Source organism: Balaenoptera acutorostrata, chromosome 8 (assembly GCF_949987535.1).
Source record: "Balaenoptera acutorostrata chromosome 8, mBalAcu1.1, whole genome shotgun sequence".
Lineage (NCBI taxonomy): Eukaryota > Metazoa > Chordata > Mammalia > Artiodactyla > Balaenopteridae > Balaenoptera > Balaenoptera acutorostrata.
Genome location: NC_080071.1, coordinates 69,671,105 through 69,694,841, shown reverse-complemented (window position 1 = coordinate 69,694,841; position 23,737 = coordinate 69,671,105). Strand labels below are relative to the sequence as shown.

Sequence of the window (23,737 nt, the reverse complement as noted above, 5' to 3'; positions counted from 1 at the left end):
GGAACAATTAATTATAAAAATTAGGTAATCAGCAGTGGCCTTGTGTTTGTGCAGTATAGCTGACAGTCTATGTGGTGGAATTGTGGTATAATTGAACACATCAAACTAGACATGTCTTTAAAAGAAAGGTAAGACGGGGATAATAATAATTAAAATTGATATTCTATGTAAAAGCATCAAGCACAGTGCCAGTTATATAGTAGGTGCTTGTAAAAGTAATCAATTATAAGAGTGGTAGTAATGGTAGCAGTTGTAGTGTTGTGAATAATAGCAGCAGAAGTGAATTTGAGCAGTAGGAAAATGTCCTTCTGCAGAAACTTAATCCCCAGGACCTAATTTGTTTTATCCATCTTTTTTTACATTGACACTTCCTACAAGGGATTTGAGGTAACTGTGTCAGCTAAACAGACCTTAGCATGAATATTTTATAAGTTTTATATCCATGTGTCAGCTAGTAGAGATTGCATCAGATATTAGGATTGGGGACTGCTTTAGGAAATTAGTGTAGGATTAAAAGAGCAAGTTTTAGGAAAGGGAGGTGAAATGTTTTCCAGTGGTGTCATTTAAAAGTGTTAAATGTCACCTATGACGTAATTTTATTAATATCAGTTCCTTTCTAAGATTCTTATAGTTCATGAAGTTAAAGCCTCAACACATTTTAGAGTTTAAAATAATTCTAAAAATATCTTTTGAAATTTAGTGATTTATTTCAGAGGTTGCCGACTGAAGGTTCAAGGTGATATTTATGTTGAAGGGCTTTATAAGTTCTAATGTGCATATGAAATATTAGTGCTGTGATGATGTTGGTGTATGGATAAAGAAGACAGTGATTGGAATGAGTCAGTATCCACATTCATTCTCTAGGAGATGAAAAGGATATCGACGTCTCTAGTGTTAATGAGCATATCATGCCCAGGTAGCCACACTTGCGAGTGTAATCCAGTGTTGGCCACCACTACTCAAGCCTAGTGTGATTAACAAATCTTTCCCTAAGCGGAAGGTGATGAAGTTAACTCAGAAGAGAAAAACACCATATATCTTTATTTACTGGCTTAAAGGGAATAAAATAAAAGAGAATAGCTAAAAAGATGATAATAAATATTTTGTCTGCCACACATGTAAGAAGTTAGCAGGAGACTGTTCATTTTTCATGTGTTCCTAACAAGAAGACATTACTGTGTTTTGGTTTGTTTTTTATATTTAAGTTAGTTACTGAGTAACTGAGGGTACTGAGTATAGCCTGGAGACTACAAAATATAATTTTTGTAGCAAAAGATACCTTCTCAGAGAGAAAGGAGAATTATGTCTATTAAGAAAATAGGTGATTTTGTTTATAAATTTGTTTCTAAATATAACATCTTAGCCTTAATGTCCCTGAGTTGCATTAGGCAAGCTTTTTTAACAGTGAATGAAAAAAAAATAATATAGAAAGCTTTACTACTGATAAATTAGGTTATGAAGTGAAAAAAGAAAAAGAAAAACATTTATTTTTGTATACTTTACCCATATGAATAGATATTTATTTATCCATCCATCCATCATCCATGCAGCCATCTGTCAGTCTATCTGTATAGCTATTATACATCTATTTTTCTACCTGCTTGTATTTTTAGGTATGTATAAAGATAACTTTAGGTTAAGAAGATAGACATTATTATAAGAATATCCATGTAAATTTTCTTCATAATGTATATGCATTTTATGGATCAGGTTAACAGTACACTAGTGAACACTATTAATTTTCACTACTTTCAGAAAACCTACAAGCAATAAAATTAAACAGTTGCCCCAAATTAATAAATCTGTAGCAAGGTTTTTCAGTCTTAGTACGATTGACAGTTTGGATCTGAAGATTCTTTTTTGGGAGTGGACAAGGGTTGTCCTGTGCATATATGATATTTATTGGCAACCCAGATCTCTCCCCGCAAAATGCCAGCCCACTCCAAGTGTGACCACTATTAATGTCTCCAGACATTGCCAAATGTCCCACGAGGATCAAAAGGCTTGAGAATCACTGTTTTATATCTATACAGGAATAATAAAAACTGACAACCATAAATATATATTAAATCACAGGTGCTAGCATAATTTATTTTTAAGTTAAAAAACAAACAGAAAAATATATCAGATTTAATAGATATGCAGATGATAATATCATTTAAAAGAATTTGCAAAGAAGAATATGTTAATTTAGCTTCAGAAAACCAAACGTTCACATATTCACAAATTTGTTCTTTAACCCAGTTAATGATAGCTCCATCTACTAAATCACCCAAGCTAAAAAGAACTGAAGTCATTTCCTGTTTTATTTTCTTCCTTAATCCCCATATCCAGTAAGTCACTGAAGTATTTGTTATTCCACCTCAGAAAGATGGCTGGAATCTCATCCCCAGCTATTCTGTATTCACTGCCACCATCATCTCTTGCTTGGCAAGAATTTCCTTACTTTTCTCTCTCTACCAGCCTCTCATCATCCTACCCCATTTTTACACTGAAACCAGGCAGATAATTCTACAAAACAAATCACAGCCTCATTCCTGTAGACAGTGCCATTAAATCCCTACTGCCTGGAAGATAAAATTTGGAATTCCTACATTACATTTTTTCCAATTGGATCTCCTGTCCTCCTGGCCTCATTTTCAGCTTGGGACTTTTAGACCTGTGAACACACCAGACTGTCTCGAGGCACTTTGCCATAAGACATGTTATTCTTTCTGCCTAGATTGTACAACCGTGCCTTACTAACATATTCAGTTCCTGAGTCTGAATAGAGAGGATTTGATAGCAAGGAATATCATGCAATCTGAAATTGCTTGATTCCTAAATTTCAGATATCAAGTGGTAAAATTTGTAGACATAAAGAGACACCTCTGTGTGCTTCCTTGTGTTCACCATCAAAGAACATCTTTTTATAACCGTTATGTTACAAATACAATGCAAATACTGAAAACTTCACAAAACAAAAACTAGTTTCAGGAATTTATAAAGGCATACACCCTTGTAACTGTCAGTCTACATCAAGAAATAGAACTTTGCTAGCCACCCCCAGGAACTCAACAATGTGCCTCATCCCAGTCTCAAACCCATTTCTCTACAAAAGTAACCACCATCCTAAAGTAACCACCATCCTTACTTTTATAAAATTGCTTTCTTGCGTTTCTTTATAATCACCGAAGTATGCAACCCTAGACATTATTGTTTGATTTTGTAATTTTTTTTTAAATTTAAGACTTTTAATTAGAGGTTCCTCTTCCCTTCCCCATCCCTTATAATTTATTCATTCAAGCCTGGATGATTTTTTTCTGTAGAATTTTCTAGAACCTGGGTTTTTTTTATTGCTTATTCATGATAGAGTTCAACGTGTTCTTCTGCCCTCTCTAGTTCCTCCAAATCAGCAGCTGGATCCAGAGACTTCATCACATTCATGTTCAATGCCTTTGGTGAAACCATAGGTGGTGGTGTATTCAGCTAGAGGCACAGAATGACTGGTTGTTATGAGAACTGTCAAGGGTTTTGAGGTTTTAACCTGCTTGCAAGCGAACGATTTAGCCTGGCACTTGTGTTGGCAAAGGACTTGGAGACTCTGTGGCACAGCAGTCAGCATCAGTTCTTGTTTACATTGTTTCCCCTCTCTCCTGGGGCAGTTCCCATAGGTGTGATTGGGAAGTGGGCACAGGTAGATATTGTACACAAAATGGATTTGTGTCACAGTGGAGGAACTCTGAGCATAGGAAATTTCAATCTATATACACTACCACGTGTAAAATAGATAGCTAGTGGGAACCTGCTGTATAACACAGGGAGCTCAGCTCAGTGCTGTGTGGTGACGTAGATGGGTGGGATGGGGGTGGGGGAGGGAGGGAGATCCAAGAGGGAGGGCGGATATATGTATACATATAATTGATTCACTTCATTGTACAGCAGAAACTAACACAACATTGTAAAGCAACTATACCCCAATTAAAAAATAAAAAAGAGGGCTGCTAACAAATTTGCCCTCTGCCCTGGAGGGGAAAACTATCATTATATTCCATTGCTGTTTGTTACACACGTCCTTGAAAAGGTAGTCTGGAACAAAAGCTGATATAAACCATGCAGAAGAACCATGCAGAATTGCCTCCTATTAATTTTCTCTATTACTGTGATATCATTTGCAGTGACCAGCCACTGATGTTAAATACCTAGAACCATTAATTCCCACCACCTCCCAAAAAAAATCAGAGCGATAGTGCTCTAATTTTTAAAATAAATTTTATTTTTAGAAGTTTTAGATGCGTAGGTAAGTTGTAAAGAAAGTACAGAGAGTTTCCATATAGATTTCACTCAGTTTCCACTATTGTTAACATCTTATATTAGTATGGTATATTTGTTACAGTTAATAAACCAATACTGATTATTAACTCATTTTGACTTTTTTCTTATTCATTAGTTGCAATACTTTATAAATACATGCCTTAAATCTAGTATTTGGTTACCCAGTGTTACAACTCATATATTACTGTCCAAAGGTGACTAATTAATTTAATTTAATATTATTATGATCTCATAGATTTAAACGTGTTTCATGGAACTCAATCATTTGCTATTATTATTATCATTTTTGGAATTCAAATTCCCCAGTCAGTAGCTGGGAAGGATCTCTTTCAATTGGTTCTTAAACCCTTTTGACCTGGTCATAGTAATTTGTGATAACATCCTCACTACCTGGTATAATGCGATGTTTCAAGTCATCTTATAAAGTTCTTGCTCCAGACCCAGAATCTGAAATTGCTCCAAAAAATTTGAAAAGAAGGTGTATTTCTTTTTTGAAGGCTATATCTAAAATGACTGGGATTTTGGAGCTCTGGAATAAGACAAATCTTTGTTGTTGTTTTTAATATTTCCTTATTCACTTTTTTTGTCTATGTTCCTTTGGGCATATTATTTAACTCTAGTTTCTTCATCTGTAAAATGGAGATAATAGTACTTAAAGAGTTGATGTGACCAGGAAATGGTATAAGTCCTATAAAAATGTTTCACATACAGAAAACACTGAATAAATATGAATTAATATAATTATCAGGAATAGTTAATACCCACTTAGAAAGTTTTGACTTGCAAAAGGATACTAAATAAGAAAAGCATTTTAGTACCTAGTCTCAAGACCCCTGATCTCAGTTCATATCATGTCTGTAGTCCTTACTGTACCTACAGATATCTATAGAATACCTGCTATGTTTGTTTGAAGTGAATATTAAGAACATTGTAAGTAACATAAGACCTTGTTGTCATTGGAAGAGATAACTCAAGCAAGTATTTGTTCTTTATAAGTTAAGCTTTTTGTTTTCTGTTTTTACAGGCAAATATTTACACAGTTATTAAAGTGTATATTGGCAGTCTTGTCAAATTCAAGCCTGATACTTTGGCTCTACTATTTCTGGAATTGCTCACCCTTTTCATTTAAAAATAACAACAGACCAGTCACAAAAGCAGTCACCTTTAACTTCTGAATTCTCAAAGGCCATTTCCCAGATGCTTTTCGAGAGAGCCAACTATTTTCATGTCATTTCATGAAGGCCCATATTCCTCCTTTACATTTTGAGAGGGGAAAAATCACATTTAAAAAAAACCTCATAAGTAAAACTGTATTGTAACTCAATTGTAGATTGAAATGGTATCAAGCATTTCTCTCATCTAAACTTTGGTAATACATAGTTATTCCTTTAGAAATAGAGGAGCAGAGTTTAATATATGCTGTGCAACAGAGGCAGCATGTTAAAGAAGACAAAAGATTCTGTATTCAGAAGAAACAATGGCAGCTAATACTGAGAGCCTACAATAAGCCAGGCCTTTTCTTAAGCAATTTACAGGGATTTACTTCTCAAAATAATCTGGGAATTTGGGAACTTAATATCACTAGTTTACAGATAAAGAAAATGAGGCACAGAAGGATAAATAATTTACACAGTATAACACTGCTAAATGCTAGAATGTGAATTTAAGCAGTGTGTTACTTTGCTAGAGCTGCCATAACAAAGTACCACAGACGGTGGCTTAAACAGAAATTTTTTTTTCCACTGTTCTGGGGGCTAGAAATCTGTGATCAAGTTGCCAGCCGGGCTGTTTTTTTCTGGTTTTCTCCTTGGCTTATAGATGACTGTCTTCTCTTTATGTCTTTTCCCATATTCTTACCTACATGTGTGTCTGTGTCCTAAATTTCTATTCATATAAGGATACCAGTGATTGGATTAGGGCCACCCTAATGACCTCACTTTAATTTAATTACCTTTTTAAAGACCATACTCCAAATACGATCACATTCTAATATACCGGGAGTTAGGTCTTCAACATATAGATTTGAGGGGTCTTAATTCAGACCGTAACAGGCTGTCTGACTGGAGCCCACAGCTTTATGCACTGTGTAGCACCAATTGTTTAATTAATCAACTTTAATATCAGACGTATATTTGCTTGCATATTATTTGTGCACATTCCTAAACTACACAAAATATTTGTAACTTTTGTATAATTGAACTAACAATAATATGATGAGGACATTGATCATCTTTTGAAGATCTTCAACTTTTAAGCATTTAGCAGAAATTTGTCCTGTATTTCAGAAGAGAAATTAAGATTAACTAACTTGTGCAAGGTCAATAATTAATGGGGACAAGAGTCAAACTAAAATCTGTCAGATTTAAAGATTGGGCTGCATTGCCCTAACCAGTTTGGTTCTCTATGGAGGGACATACACATCACACACACAATATAAATAAATATTACAGTACTTTGATTCATGTGTAGTCTCAGATGTATGAAAGTGCTGACAAACAGTATTTTTTTAATTGAAGTATAGTTAATTTACTAATATTAGTTTCATGTGTACAACATAGCGACTCAATATTTTTAATAGATTATACTCCATTTAAAGTTATTATAAAATATTGGCTATATTCCCTGTGCTGTATTATTGTAACATTTATTTTATACATAGCAGCTTGTGCCTCTTAATCCCCTATTCCTATCTTTCCCCTCCCCCTTTCCCACTCCCCACTGGTAACCGCTAGTTTGTTCTCTAAATCTGTGAGTCTGCTTCTGTTTTGTTATATTCATTCATTTGTTTTTTTTTAGATTCTATGTATAACTGATAACATACAGTATTTGTTTTACTCTGTCTGATGTATTTCATTTAGCACAATACCCTCTAGGTCCATCCATGTTGTTGCAAATAGCAACTTTTATTCTTTTTTATGAATGAGTAATATTCCATATATACCACATGTTCTTTATCCATTCATCTGTTGATGGACACTTAGGTTGCTTCCATATCTTGGCTATTGTAAATAGTCCTGCTATGAACGTTGGGGTGCCTGTATCTTTTCAAATTAGTGTTTGTGTTTTCTTCAGGTATATACCCGGGAGTGGAACTGCTTGATCTTATGGTAATTCTATTTTTACTTTTTTGAGGAACCTCCATATTGTTTTCCATAGCAGCTGTACCAATTTGCATACCTCCCAACAGTGTTCAAGGGTTCCCTTTTCTCCACATCCTGCCAGCATTTGTTATTTGTAGACTTTTTGATTAGAGTCATTCTGACAGGTGTGAGATGATATCTCACTGTCGTTTTGATTTGCATTTCTCTGATGATTAGCAATGTTGAACATATTTTTCATGTGCGTATTGGCCATTTGTATCTCTTCTTTGGAAAAATGTCTGTTCAGGTCTTCTACCATATTGTTTTATTTTAATTGAGCTGTTTGTTTTTTAGATATTGAGTTGTATGAGCTGATTAAATATTTTGGATATTAACCTCTTATCGATGATACCATTTGCAAATATTTTCTCCCATTCAACCTACGTTGTCTTTTTGTTTTGTTTATGGTGTCCTTTTATTTGCAAAAGATTTTAAGTTTAATTAGGTCCCATTTGTTTATTTTTGCTTTGGTTTACTTTGCCTTAGGAGACCCAAAAAATTATTGCTATTATTTATGTCAGAGATTTATATTCTGCCTATGATTTCCTCTAGGAGTTTTATGGTTTCCGGTCTTATATTTAGGTCTTTAATCCATTTTGAGTTCGTTTTTGTATATGGTGTGAGAAAATTATCTAATTTCATTCTTTTAAATGTAGTTCAGTTTTACAACCACCACTTACTGAAGAGACTGTCTTTTTTCCATTTTATATTCTTGCCTCCTTTGTCGTAAATTAATTTACCATAGATGTATGGGTTTATTTCTGGGCTCTCTAGTCTGTACCATTGATCTATATGTCTGTTTTTGTGCCAGGACAATATTGTTTTAATGACTGTAGATTTGTAGTATAGTCTGAAGTCAGGGACCATGATACCTTCAGCTTTGTTCTTTATTCTCAAGATTGCTTTGGCTATTCCTCTTAGAACTGCTTTTGTTGTGTTCCATAAATATTGGAATGTTGTGTTTTCATTTTCATTTGTCTCAACGTATTTTTTAAAATTTCCTCTTTGATGCCTTCATTGTCCCACGGTTGTTTAGTAGTATGTTGTGTAGCCTTCATGTGTTTGTGTTTTTTTCCATTATTTTATCTTGTAATTGCTTTCTAGTTCCATACTGTTGTGGTTGGAAAAGATGCTTGATATTATTTCAATCTTAAATTTAAAGAGGGTTGCTTAGTTGCCTAACATGTGATCTATCCTGGAGAATGTTTCATGTTCAGTTGAAAGTAATGTTTATTCTTCTGTTATGGGGTGGAATGTTCTATATATACCTATTAAGTCTATATGATCTAATGTGTCAATTAAGACCAATGTTTCCTTACTGATTTTCTGTCTGGATAATTTATCCATTGATGTAGGTCAGCCCTACTATTATTTTATTACTACCAATATCTCTCTTTATGTCTGTTAATATTTGTTTATGTATTTAGGTGCTCCTGTGTTGGGTGCATAAGTATTTACAAGTGTTATACCTCTTGTTAGATTGAGCCTTTTATCATTTTGTAATGCCTTTCTTTGTCTCTTGTTACAGTCTTTGTTTTAAGTTGTATTTTGTCTAATTTAAACATTGTTATTCTAGGTTTATTTCTGTTTTCCTTTGCATGGGATATCTTTTTTCCATCCTTTCACTTTTAGTCTGTGTGTATGTATATTTAGATCTGAAGTGAGTTTTGTATAGGCAGCACATATATGGGTACTGTTTTTTTTGTTTGGGGGGGTTGTTTGTTAGTTTTGTTCTTTTCTTCATTCAGCCACCCTATGTCTTTTGATTGGGGCATTTAGTCTATTTATACTTAACATAATTATTGATAAGTATACTTAATGCCATTTTGTTAATTGTTTTCTGATTGTTTTAATAGTTCTTCTCTGTTCCTTTCTTCTTCTCTTGTCCTATTCCTTTGTGATTTGTGGACTCTCATTAGTACTGTATTTGCATTTCTTTTAATTTATTTTTTGTGTATCTGTTGTAGGATTTTGGTTTTAGTTTGCCATGGTGTGTATGTGCAATCCCTTCAAGAGTAGAGTCTCAGTTTCCCACAGCCCTCCTGCTCTTTCAGATGTAAGCTCTGCTTGTTTTTAAAGCCAGATGTTGTGGAGTCTTCCCAGTGCAGGCTCCACAGCCTGGGGAGCCTTATGGGCTCAGCCTCCTTGCTCCTCAGGCGGACCTTCATGGTTGTGATATCCCACTACTTGTGCATGGCCACACCAACAGTGAGAGTTCTAATCAGACCGCATCTCTGCCCCTCCTACCCATCTTAGTGTGTGTCCTTTTCTTTATATCTTTAGTTGTAGAAAACCTGTTCTGCTAGCCTTCAGGTTTTTTGAGGGATAATTGTTGTGTATATAGTTGTAGCTTTGATGTGTCCATGGAGGGAGGTGAACTCAGGATTTTCCTACTTCACCATCTTGATCCAGAAACACTGAATCTCAATACTATATTTTAGATAATTATAAAAGACTATTAAAATGTCAATTTGGAATTGAGGTTTAAAAATATAATCCAACCTGTATAAACACATAGGAAAAAATATTTTTAAATTGCAGATGATGGAAATTTTAACAGTACAGATTTTCTTTTTGAAATATAGACACAAAATTGAGATTTGTGTGTGATTATGTAAATGGATTTACAAAAGCTCCCGATTTAATTTGTACAATCTAATTCTAGTGTAAAATGTCTATGATATGGCAGTATAGCAGAGATAAGGTCAGGAGATGAAGGACCAATTGGGAATGTAGATCTGAAGGGGGACTATTAAGAACCCTCTGGCCAGCTAAGAAAGATATAGAGGACAAAGAAAAAAGATGATTACTTTGAGAGAGGTGAGATAAGTAGTTCTCTTTTCAATGGAAACTATGGCATTCACTGCAAGGAAGTCATGACTTGAAAGCTGGCTAGGTGGCCAGTGATGAATGAATAGCCTGTAGATTTCTTAGAGAGTAGGGGTTGTAGCAGTACTAGCACATAAGAGACTGGCTGGTAATAGCTGAGAGATTGCAGTTTTGCTGGGAAGAACTGGATTAGATTCTCTGTCCCTTGAGTGTTATTTCATGCTGTGTAAAATGGGCATGAATTTAAATCTACCACAGTCAGGTACCTGACATTTTGCATTACTCTATTTTCCCAAATCTAATTAGATCAGACTTTGAGCTCCTGCTTGCCAGTATGGTCTAATCATTGGATTTTTAAGGAAAGTGGGAAAACTGAAAGCAAGATTCTAAAGCCAAATACACTATAATGTTTGGAGGTTTCACATGTGAGTTAGATATTTGACAGTCAATTTCTATCTCTATGCAACAGGAATATGTAATGGTTGCTATATGCTTACTAATTTTTTTGTGGTAAATTTCTTAATATCTTATCATAGTTAAGAATATTCTCTGCTTTAGAAATTCCCAGACTTGCTGTTAGGGCAGAGACAGAAATTAATTGCCTAGGGAAACTTAATGGAAAGCCTTACTGTCAGAGAGGCTACAATTTGTTACTACATTTGTCACCGTCAGAGAACACATAAATTCTGCAGTCATTATGAGCAGAGGGGGTTTTTCTCCCAATCCCCCACTCCCATAGTTCTCTGCTCCCCACTATTCTCTGTGATACTACAGATTTATTTAATTCAAGTCTACTGATCATAAGTAATCACTATTATATTTGTGGATATCTTGACTAATGGAATATGTTAGTATTACTTGTGGATAATACCTAATTGGGTATGAGTGCATAAGGCACTGGAGTAGAAGTTAGGAATTCAGAACTATTTTGACTTGCTACAGAAAGTCTCGACAAAAGTAAATAGGTATATTTTCAAAGGTGCCTATATTAAAGAAAAATAACAAGGAATTGATGTATAATTTGAATAGGAATAAATCTAGAAAACAGTGTTTTACACATTTAGCCAAGAATGTATTGTTGATTTTAATATGTGTAAAATTGTCCCTAAACACTGATTAAATATTCAGAAATTGTGAGGTATTGCAATCAGTTGAATCTTAAGGTACATGAAGGAACATTTAAGGAACTATTCGCTATTCCCACTAAGTACAAAATTAGAGAAAATCAACTGTAATTAAAGAATAAGAGAATTGTTTCAAATACAAAAAAAATGAACAGTGGTTATAAGAGTTGTGAAATGCAGTAGAGATTTAGAAATAATAAAGACTGATTTTTCTGGAATGATCTGAAGGTAAATGGAAAGCCCAGTGCAGCAGTACAGTCTCTTCTAATCTTTAGCTGAATGGCACCCACTGAAAATACTGGGAAGTTTATAACTGCAGATTTAACATTTTTTTCTTAAAATATTATGTGGGAAAAATGGTTATGAATTTCTGTCCTTCAGAACAAACCATGCATTTTTTTCTAAGTTTATTGCTAATATGGTATGAGAAGTTGGTCAGATTTCTTTCGTTTTCCCATTTCTTTTGATTTCCATCATCAAATGCCATGGACAACAAATTGTCCCTTGGATTAGAAGAGTTTTGAAGCATTTAAAAGTTTAATGATTGTCAATGGTATTCACTCCTTGAACAAAGTAGCTGTGGAAGCATACATTGACAATGGAAATCAATCAGTTTTAGTCAGCAGCAGCTTGCACCACAAGGAGAGATATGTCTGTAGGTGGGTATTCAGTCTTCATTTGACAAAATAGGCAGTTTCCTGGGACTAACCATACTGAACCAGAACCAGAGCCAGGGTTTTCTCTTTTCTGGTGCATTCTGATGATTTCTACTTACCACTGTGGTCCTTGGACACAAGTCATGATTGTGTTGTTCAAAGAACGTTTTGTTATTATCAGAACGTTCATAAAATCATTTTCAATGGAAAACAATATCTAAAAAGACCTTAAGCATTGCATTCTCCTTTTTAATTCAACAGTCATTATTGAATCTCTTTTCAGTGCCAGGGTCTGTACTAAGGGCTATAACATACACAGAAACAATATAAGGAACCAATTCGATAATTTAGGAATAAATTGCAAGTTGAAGAGTCAAAATATAAACATACTGAAGGTCACACAACAAAGAGGTTAAAAGCAATGGTTCTTATGTTATAAATATTTTTGTCTTCAACTCCGATTGTCCACAGATAGTTCATCTGCTTTGGCTATTAATAGAGATAACAGCGTTTGTAATAGCTAGTAGTTGCTGAACTCTTACAGACATTTGTCTTATATCTTCTAATCCTTATAACACCTTTACAAGAGAGGTATTGCTATTTATTTTTTAAAGATGAAGAAACTGAGGCTCAGAGAGGATAAACATCTTGATCAAGACCACAGAGTTAGAAAGCATAGCCTGGCTTTGCCTGGCAGTTGAGCCCACATTTCTTACCATTATACTTTCCACAGATAAGTCCATATGCTTAAAACTTGTTTTTATTTTTATAAAAATTTTTGAGACATTTAAAAGTCTTGTGCTGCTCACATTCTTTCTAATGGCTGAAAAGAAAGGAACAATGGATAACTAACATGATTATGTGACCTTATCAGACATTGTAAGCTTAATTGACCGTTAGGTATCTCTTGACTTTTTACCCAGATTTCTTAGTGACCTGCCGATATTAACTCATAAGCATGTTACTGACCCTTTTTCATTATTAAGCAATCCTGCCATTACCAAGTTGCTTCCTGTAATTTTATTTGCAATCAGTATGCCTGGTAGCTCATGTTATCTGCAGTGGAGTTTCCCATTGAGATGTTTCAAGATATTTGTTCCCAGAAAGGTTTTAAGAGTACCTACAAGAATGTGGCTCTGAATTCCAGAAAACAGAAAACTTAGGAGGACAAAGTCAAGGCATATTTGTGGCTTTTAAATATAAGAATTTTATATTCAACTCCCATAATTCTTTAAAAATTCTTTGATTCCATGAGCCCTTCCAGATATAAATCTTGGGTTGAGGGATTTGCTATAATCTTTTTCCTCTTAATATTTACATTATTTGCTGTGTAGGAGTTAGTGGTATGTGGGATGAGTGAATAGGATCTTCACCATCATTAGTAGCAAATAATTCATCATGAATGAATTACATATCACCTACTCATGGGCGGCTTTGTTCAAAATGGTTTGAACATATGCTTTCTCAGCATTAACACATCATGATGCCCAGAGTTCCCACTGCAAAAGGATTATTTGTTAAGCTAATGGTTAAGTTGCATGAATTATTTTGCAAGACCAGAGGGTAATAAATAAGCAGAATGGATAATGAAAGAGACTCATTTTAGACACAAGAATCTCAATTAAAACAGTAAATCCCTCCAGTCCCAGAATCTGGACAAGGGAGTAGCTGTTGCTATTAAACTGACCTTTTATGAAGATAACAAAAATGTTTCTAAGAATACTTTAATGCACACTCTGGAATGAGGAGTACATACATTTTACAATGCAATTAATTCAAATATTTATACATTAAATACTATGTGAAAACAAAGATGTTCTTAGTTATATTTTACTTTCTCATGTAGCTAAGGGCACTTGGAGCATCCTCTTCTATGATTAGTTGATTTTTCTCTATATTTTCACCATTGTTCTTGGCTTATATCCATAACACTTTTTATACTAAAGGCTTCATTATTTGCAGGTTATTTGTAGCCTCTGCTAATGTGTGGTCCAAAAGCCATGCCAAATAGTGCATCTTTATCAATTAATAGCTAAAAAGAATTTATCCCTCTAATAAACACTGCAGAATTGCCTACTGACATTGTCTTTGCTCATAAACCTCTTCATTTTCCTGAGTGTGCTTCACCTGTGTTTTCTCTGATAATCCCATCAATGTGACCTTCTATCCTAAGATAAGCCAATAGATTTTTACAGTTTTTGTTAAAAAGATCCACTTCTTAGGTGAAGTTAGAGCTAATGGTGAGTTTGTTAGGAAGAATGATGGATAGTATAATATGTTTTAGACAAAGTATTGATAATATATTCTCTGCCCCAACATTTATTATAGTGCTATTATTGTAACCTAGAGCAGCTGATAATAATTATATACAAGCCAAAAAATAAATTATTTTTATAATGAATGAAATAATTTTACTTTTTAGACCAAATGATGTTAGAAAGTGTTTATGATCTCTCTTTTAAGAACTCAAAGGGATAACAGCTCAATCATTGGAACAGTGGTTGAAGGAGAACTTGTAGGGCTCTAGGGCTCCACTATTCCAGGCAAGTGTGATTTTAAAACAAATTGTAGCATGCAAACAATGCATGCCACTGCTGATCTTTAACCCCTCTTCCCATTCCCCAGAGCATTCATCTCTTCAATCCAAAATGCTCAGTGTCTCAAGAATTCTCGTTGTGCCATAGAGTTCCCAATTCGATGCCAGACATGAGTAGTTTCATGTGTCCCTTGCCTCTTTGTTGCCACCTTTGCTCTATTAGCATTCTACTCATCACGATGATGAGTGGTAGCACATTTATCCTTAAGAATTGTGGACCTGGGACAAGAGTATACATGGAGGCCTACATATTGTGGGGCTTATTATTTATTATAAATCAAGCAAATGTTATTCAATAAAATAAGTTCTATCCTCCTATTTTGATGGATAAATCTTTATAACAACCTGGAAATCCAAGTGAAATGTTAGTATTTTTGGACTCCTCAGGAATATGGTGGCATAGAGAGAGATGGCCTCCAGCTTGCAGCCCCTCCTTCACCTAGTTCTATCCAGTTTTGTGAGAGGTCTTGCACACAAGTGAATGGACACTCTAGTCCACACATCCAGGATCCATACACTCTCCCCTTAAACATCTGCACCTGGACCACCCATCTTTCTTAACTGTATGCAAATTGGTGGCACAGTCTGTGGTCTGGGGGACAGAACAGAACTGGGAAAGATGATATTACAGGCCCTGTACTCGGGGTGGGGGGTGTGTGGCTTTTGAGGAATGGAATTCTGGGTTCACAGGGGTTTGGAGCATGATCTGTCTAGAAGAGGGCATTGCAGGCTGCGGGTGGGTACTCCTCTGTACTCCGTAGACTACCTAGTGGTGAAGGTATGGCCAGAGAAGAGCCAGAGTGTTCAGCAAACAGTTGTTGGTTTCTTACTAAGTACTAGCACTGTTCTGGTCCCCTGGGAAACATGAGTGAACAAATTAAAATGTTTGCCCTTATAGTGCTTGTATTCTGGGAAATAGAGAAAAAGACTATAAATACTAAATGTAGTAAATATATAAACTATATAGTATGTTAGAGTGTGAGAAGTACTGTAGAAACAATAAAAATTAGAGGAAGGAAAGATGGGAGGGTTGCCATGTTAAATAGATCGGTCAGGCTTGGCCTCAACTGAGAAGGTAGATTTGAGCAAAAACTTGAAGGCAGTGAGGAAATCAGCCAAGAAGATAACAAGAGGGAGAGAAGCTCAAGCCCTTAAAAGTACAGTGAGCACCTCGAGGTAGGACCATGCTCAGCATGTTGAAAGAACAACAAAGAGACCAGCAAATCTGGAAAGAGTGAGCAAAGTGTAGAGTTAAAAAGAGAAGTCAGAAAAAGAATGATGATCAGATCATACAGTGTAGCACCGTCCAGTAGAAATACAATGAGAGCCATAAAAATGTAATTAAAAATTTTCATGTAACCACAAAAAAGGTACAAAGAAACAGGTAAAAATCAACTTTAGTAATGCATCTAGTAAAAATCAGTTTATCTAAAATGTTTTCATTTCAACATGCAATCTTTGAAATCCAGAGTGTATTTTACAGTGACAACACATCTCAGTTCATACTAGCTACATTTCAGTTGTTCAATAGCCACATATGATTAGTGGTTGCTCTACTGGACAACACAGATACAGGTTTTGACTCCTCCTTGGAAGAACTTTGACTATTACTCTGAGTGATTTGGGAGGCATTTCAGTTTTAAGAATTGAAGTGTCATGATTTGATCTATGTTTTAAAAACATCAGGGCTAGCCTTAACTGAGAATACACCAAAAGGGATCAAGAGTAGAAACAGGGAGACCGTTACAATAATCTTGATGAAGAATGGTGGTGGCTCAGAGGATACCAGTGGATGCCCTAAGTGGTTGAATTGCTAATCCTTTTAAAGATAGAGCAAATGGGATGAATTGCATTTGGTGTGGGAAAGGGAAGTCAAGAATGATCCCAAGACTTTGGCCTGAATAACAGGAAGGATGGATTGACATCAACTAAGATGACCAAGACTGTTGGGAGGATGGGGAAGGAAGATAGATGTTCAGTCTTGGGAAGGTGTATCTGAGAAGCCTATGAGGCATCCAAGTGAAGATGCAGAGTAGGCTTGGTTGTGAGTCTGGAGTTTAAGAGAGAGTTTGGAGGTAAAAGTTTGGAGATCATCAACCTTAAAATTGGGTAAGACAAGGGGGGAAGAGTAGATAGAAGAGAGGACCAAGGACTGAGCATTGGGACATCTGAAATTAAGAGATCTAAAATAGCATGAAATTAACATTAAATAATATCAAATATTTGAGCACCTTTGAATTATGATTAATTAAAAGAATAAGATGTATATCCATTACTGTCATTATTTGCATTTTACTAAAAACTATAGCTTTAGATGAAGCCTAAAGCCTTTTTTGTGACTTTTTTTTGCTTTAAAATGTCTCACAAACCTTTAAGTAATTAACTTATATTATAGACAACTACATTTAAACAATAAACAGTCAAAATAAAAATTGTGGTTGTAATCAAATTAGAAACCATAATCAGTATCTAATGCATATTTATATATATATATATGCATATATTCGCCAGAGATGTATAAGGCAATTGTTCTTTGATAACTATAGATTTAAACACTAATATAGCAGCTTGAAATCTGTCCCACAGTCTACAGTCTACAAACTAATGCATCTTTGTTTTATTTGTGATAAGCTTACCAATTTGTTTTTTTTTAAATATAAAGTTTGATTGATGGTTATGTGTTCTTACCTCATTTTAGTCTGTCGAAGAATGACATCTTTATTCCTTTCATTATATTCAGATCTCAGATATGAAGAATGCTTCATACAATAAAATTCATTCTTTTTACTATAAGCACATTCATGACTTTTAAAAAAATACAACTAATTCTTCAAATGAGATTCTAACCCTTGTGATCTTGTGTGTCAAGGCAATTATTTATAGTATAATGTGGAAATTAGTGTATTCAATTAAAAGCTGAAAATTAGAATTAAATAACTCATTTTTATCTAAATGACTACATAAACATACTGACAAACAGTTTTTAGTTATTTAACACAGGCAATTGTTTGTGTCTTTTCAGTCTATAAGAGAAGTCACAGGCTACGTGTTGGTGGCTCTTAATCAGTTTCGCTATCTGCCTCTGGAGAATTTACGCATTATTCGTGGGACAAAACTTTATGAAGATCGATATGCCTTGGCAATATTTTTAAACTACAGAAAAGATGGAAACTTTGGACTTCAAGAACTTGGATTGAAGAACTTGACTGGTAAGGAAAATATATAAAATAGCCAATGTACTCTTATTATCAATATAATAGATACACACATATGGGTGTATGGTTTCTCCAGTGTGTATTACATTGAGGAACATTATAAAGCATTGAAATATATACTATTTATTCATTTTATGAGAAACGATGCCCTGCGATGCCCTTGTTTTATGTACAGATATTGTAAATGCAGTCTGACTGTATCGCAGCTGAACAGAAGTACGCTCGAAGGAAATGCTCAGTGACTGAAAACTGAGATATGAAGCAGGTTTAAGAATGCTATGTTTGGTGGTCTTAGGTGAACAGTGGACCATATCATCAAATCTCTGCAATAATACCCTAACTCTCACTTTCGTTACAGCTCAGTAAATACACAAACCATTATATCTAGTTCCACTAATCTAGCTTCTTGTATATAATCCCTTATTTTTGAAAAACATATCTAATGTATTAATCCAGTTTTGATTTCTTTTATTGAATAACTCACTAAATGCCATTAGTAATTTTTTCTCAGAATGCTTTAATATCATCAGTGATTTTTTCCCCCTAAGATTGGAAATAGGTAATTCCTAACAACTTAAATTATCATCTTGCTACAAAAAACACTTTGCAGGAATTTGTTTTGTAAGCTGGTCTTTGCAATCCCATTGATATCTTTTCAATTCATATAGTTCAGAGTTTTGGTACAGGGATTCTAATTGTGAATTTTGCCATATGTGCCTGTAACCAAAATGCACGAATTAGTAATTATATCACAGTGGGAGAAAGGAGTTTGAACTATTAATTTAATCTAAATTAATATGATCTATATATTTTGCATCAAAATATCTATTGACTTTGTGTGTGTTTGAGTCCACACAGTGGTGATGTTTCTTGATATTGGAATCTGAAATGTTTTATAAGTATTGCCTTAAAATATTAAGAAACACATAAGATTAATATTGTCAGGTTATTAAAATTATATGCTTCTTTTATTTACAGTGGACATAAAATATATAATTTTAAGTTAGAAGTAGCTTCATAGTTACCCAGACATGAGCTAAAATTGGGATATTTTGGATGAAGGAAGGAGTGTTGATTATGTTATTTATTTTGAACATGATTGCTATAGAATTGATGACATAATGGTAAATGCAAATTGCTCAGAATTTATAGATTCCTTCATCAACATTTTTACCTTTTTTTCTTTCAAAGATAGTCTTCTTACTGAAGAGCAGGATATTTGACTAAATTGCTACTTGCATGGAAATAATGATAGGAGGAAGATTTTTGGAAATGGAACAGATAGAGAAAAATTGAATGATTGAAATTAGGAATCTAAAAATAACATGATCTAGTTAAAACTTGCCTAGGAAGCATTGTGTTTTCTTCATGATTTTCCTCTGATTATATTAAAGAAAAATTGAATAAATTTATTTTCAAATTTTTATGATACTTAAATTATGTTATTCCAAAATATGTGCTATTTGAAGAATCTTTTCACACAGAAAATTAGTCTTTAAAGAGTTCTCTTATTTATTTCCACATTTAACATCAATACTATTAAAAAATTAATAAGGAGTTATTTTGTCAAATTATGCCACATTTAAACATACCTTGTCTATTGAGTGAGCTTACACCACATCTTACTTATGATTGTGACAGTTGTTTGACTTGTTTCATATCAAAATATAACACTATTATTTTAAAAATATTATTATTCCCTAAGCTGCCAAAAAACCTTATATTTTCCTGTGCAGCAGTAGAGATGGGTAATTAATAAATGAATAAAGGAATGATTTGAGTATTTAGAAAAATATATGTATTTGTTCAAGAGTTATTAATTCCTTTTTTGAATATGAATTAATGAAAAGTACAGTAAAATAACTGGTGGAAAATTTAGACAATTTGGAAAATTTCCAGGTATTTTAATATATGTATTACATGGTTGACAATTACATGCCAACATTATTCCTAGAGATAATCTAGAATCATTGATCGTATTTTAGGTAATAAGATCAAGAGTGTAACTCCAATTTTGAAAATCAGAAGTTATACAGTAAGCACAACTGTGTGTGTGTGTAAGAATGTACGAGGAAGGACAGGAGGCATATAACTGTTCAGCTCTTCATCAAAGAAGAATTGGAGATAAAGTTTGCTCTACAGTAATATCTTAAAGAGTTCAGTGTTCTAGGTAACCTGATTAAAGTAGCAAGCAAGCATTGGAGTTCACTTTAGGTGAGATTGTTTTCGTGTTTTGAAAGATTTTTGTTTTATTTTGTTTGTTGATGGGCTATCCAAAGAAAATTGGTAAACTTTTTTTTCTTTTTTAATTTAATGTTATTGAAATATTACGAGTAGGGCTACCAGGGCTAACCTTAAGTTTAGACTTACCTTGTGGAATATGAGGGGAAATAGAAAACCTGCTGAGTAGTCACATACCTCACTGCCTAACTACGGTAGTGAATTAAATTTTTAACTCAGTTCTTAAGGGGCCAGCAACATCAGCATCACCTGGGTACTTGTTCTAGAAATGCAGATTCTTGGGCCTCACCTGAGCACTAATGGGTGAGAAATTCTGGGGATGCAACCCACCAATTTTAAGGATCCCTCCAATGATTCTGATGACTATTAAAGTTTGAGAAACAATGTTCTAATTAATTAAAGATACCAAGAAATGGTAGCAAAATATCTAGTTAATCTCTTCACACTTACTCAATCCAAATAATTTTCATTCATTTATTATCTCCTGGAAGGAAGAGAAGGAATGGTACAGAGAACAGATAAGTTTTTGATTGAATGACAAGAAATATACTCTCGACTTGTGTGAGAATGCAAAGAATACACTAGCAGCCTGGATGGAAACGTGGGTATAAAAGAGTTTGGAAATAAGAAAGATGCTGGGAATAAAATTTCTTCCATATTACCATTTTGTCTAACACCAACTTTACGTAATGGTAAACCATTACAAGGACAATAGTAATTTATTGAGAATTTTCCTTTTAAGCAAAATTTTCCTTTTGAGCACTTTCAGCAAGATAAATAACAAATACTAGTGTTGTAAAAAATAATTTTGAGATTGAGATTTTAAAGCTTTTTGATGTATACATATTGTGTTTCTCCTGAAACCTTTTTTTGCTGTGTTGACTTTAGACTAGTATGCCTTTATAACAGTATGTATGCCTCCTGCAAACTCTATCTTTGTGTAAAAGGGATGTTTGGTTAATGTGAAGACTGTCATATATAACGGTTAATGGTTGGTTACCACTTACACATATATAAATTAACTCACCACTTTACCCATTCTTACTAACTTAACTTGATGCTCACCAAAAGCTATTCCTTGGACTATAAACATTGCTACAGATCTCACTTAGATACTACTTTTATTTTGGATGTGCCCAAAGGCAAGACACATACTTAAACATATTTTCCAGAAAGACTTGTCTTACTGCTGCCACTCACATTTCCCTGGTTCATTATGGGTGAGGTGGGGCAGAGTGGAGAAGAGGCAGGTCCCTAGACTAAGGATATGCCACACAATCCAAAAGGGAATAAGGAACTTGTCACAGCAAGCTCTAGGTGCCCTGTTAACACTGGGTCATCCTTTTCTGGTCAAGAGAGAGAACATACTTCCATCAGTGTGTCTTTTCAGGCATATAATCACCTCGAGGCCACTGGGAATGACACTGCTGCATCAGAGGACAGAGCTGGACAGTATTCATTATTACTTCCTCTTTTAAGGTCACTTGCATGTGGCTGTTGTTCTTATTAATCATTCCCAGTGATGTTGTTCTAATAATTTTTTTTACCAGCTCTTTCTTAGCCAAATATTCCTTTTTGAAATTCAAACCAACATTTAATATAATACACTTACAACCTTAAGTTGATGAGCTCCTACTTGTTTAGTCACCTTTCTGGCCAAAATATAAAGGTTATTTCATTATAAGGAATGTAAAAAACACTATTACTTTTCCCTTTTATAATTTATAAAATTACCTCATCTGTTAGTAATGGTGGACAATATTATACAATTTCATCTATATATTATATTGTAGATATGAAGGAATCTTTGAGAAGTATCTGTGTACTTATATATATTCTAGTATACATATCCTATTTATAATGATGATAAGCCAGATACAAATATTTTTATTTATTATTTATTTATTTATTTATGGCTGTGTTGGGTCTTCGTTGCTGCGCGCGGGCTTTCTCTAGTTGCAGCGAGCGGGGGCTACTCTGTTGCAGTGCGCGGGTTTCTCATTGCAGTGGCTTCTCTTGTTGCGGAGCCAGGCTCTAGGCGTGCGGTCTTCAGTAGTTGCAGCACGCAGGCTCAGTAGTTGTGGCGCACAGGCTTAGTTGCTCTGCAGCATGTGGTATCTTCCTGGACCAGGGATCGAACCCTTGTCCCCTGATGTTGGCAGGCGGATCTTAACCACTGTGCCACCAGGGAAGTCCGGTACAAATTTAATACAGGAATATGTTCATTTTTCTTAACAAATTTCACATTGAAGAATATTTGAATTTTCACCTTATGAATTATGAGAATATATCTTTTGAATGGGTGAAATTTAGGATGATACAAATACACAGTTTATATTTTCCAAGTGTTAGCCAAATGTGCTACATATTTTTAGACCTACAGATTCATGTATTAATGCCTTTAATATATTATGGCTATTCTAATTGTTTGGTTAACTGTGTCACCTCAGTTAGATTATTATTTGAGATGTGGACCAAAAAAAGTAAGCAAAATATAAAATGCTTAAGTTATTTTGAGAGCCCACAATAATAAGGGTGTATTAAATTTACTGAATTCTGACAGACTCAAAGTAAAGTTAAATGCTTAGTCTAGGAGATACAACAGCTGAATTGATGTAACACTTGAACAGTGTCACATCTGAGCATTACATCTGAATGTCTGCCTTCAAGTATGCAAAGGCTATTAAGTAAAATAGTTCACCAAAGTAATGCAGCACCTTTTAATGTTTAAATTTCTTAACCCCCTTTGGCATTATTTGTAATGGTCAAATAAATAATCTAATTTTGAAATAGACAGGCCACCTGTAACTGACTCAGTGTATGTCAAAGAACATGGATGTGGAATCAAAAAATCTCTGTTTAAATGTCATATCATCACTTAAGAGTCCACGTCTCACAGAGATTTAGATTCTTCATTGTTAAAACCGAGAGGAAAATTCCACCTCACAGTGTTAGTTATAGGCACTAACAAAATAAAGCAGGGAACTTGTCAACCACTGTACCTTTCACACAGAGGATGCTTAGGAAACCTTAGTTCTCTTATTGTTTTGTTTTTAGCTTTCCTTTGTGTCAACACGCTGACAAAACAATTGTACCTGTTTCTGCATATTCAAATAGGTTCCTGTTGCTTCATTGGGGCTTTGACAAGTGATTTGTTTAGATAAAAAGTTGCTCCAAATTTCAGCGTTTCTTCTGATACCACTTTGAAATTACTTTAAGTATAAGCTTTCTTCCTCGGCGGTGAGAAGTCTGAGGCTTCTCTCTGTCTACTTTCAGTATGATTGCTGCCTTCAGTACTTCACAGCTCTTCTCTCTAGTCTTTCAGTGTCTCACCCCAAGCACCTGTTGCCCTAGCCCTTCATTTCAAATTCCCATCATCATGTTTCACCCTTCATTGGCCCTGACATTTGTCTTGACCTAGACAAGAGACATATTCATTCTAAGTTCTGTTACTGACACTAGAGTCTCTAAGCATTCTTCAGCAGCTCTGTGAAAGGTCTTAGTAATGTATGAGTGGCTTCAACCAGCCTAGTTCAGGGATTGCTGTTAAATATGATGTTTGACAAAAGTACTACCAATATTTACATAAGAAGAAGCACTCAGCATATTGTGATATCTGCAG

General features: G+C 34.5%; 1 protein-coding gene across 2 annotated transcripts in view; it reads left to right on the top strand.

The window, feature by feature from the left end:
- The window catches only part of ERBB4 (erb-b2 receptor tyrosine kinase 4), a 1,149,217-nt gene that overhangs the window by 603,162 nt on the left and 522,318 nt on the right, over positions 1-23,737 (top strand). For both annotated transcript variants that reach the window (XM_007187864.2, XM_007187863.2), the window contains exon 3: positions 17,682-17,868. In XM_007187864.2, coding sequence (XP_007187926.2) covers positions 17,682-17,868 — 187 coding nt within the window. The remainder of the gene's footprint in view (positions 1-17,681; positions 17,869-23,737) is intronic.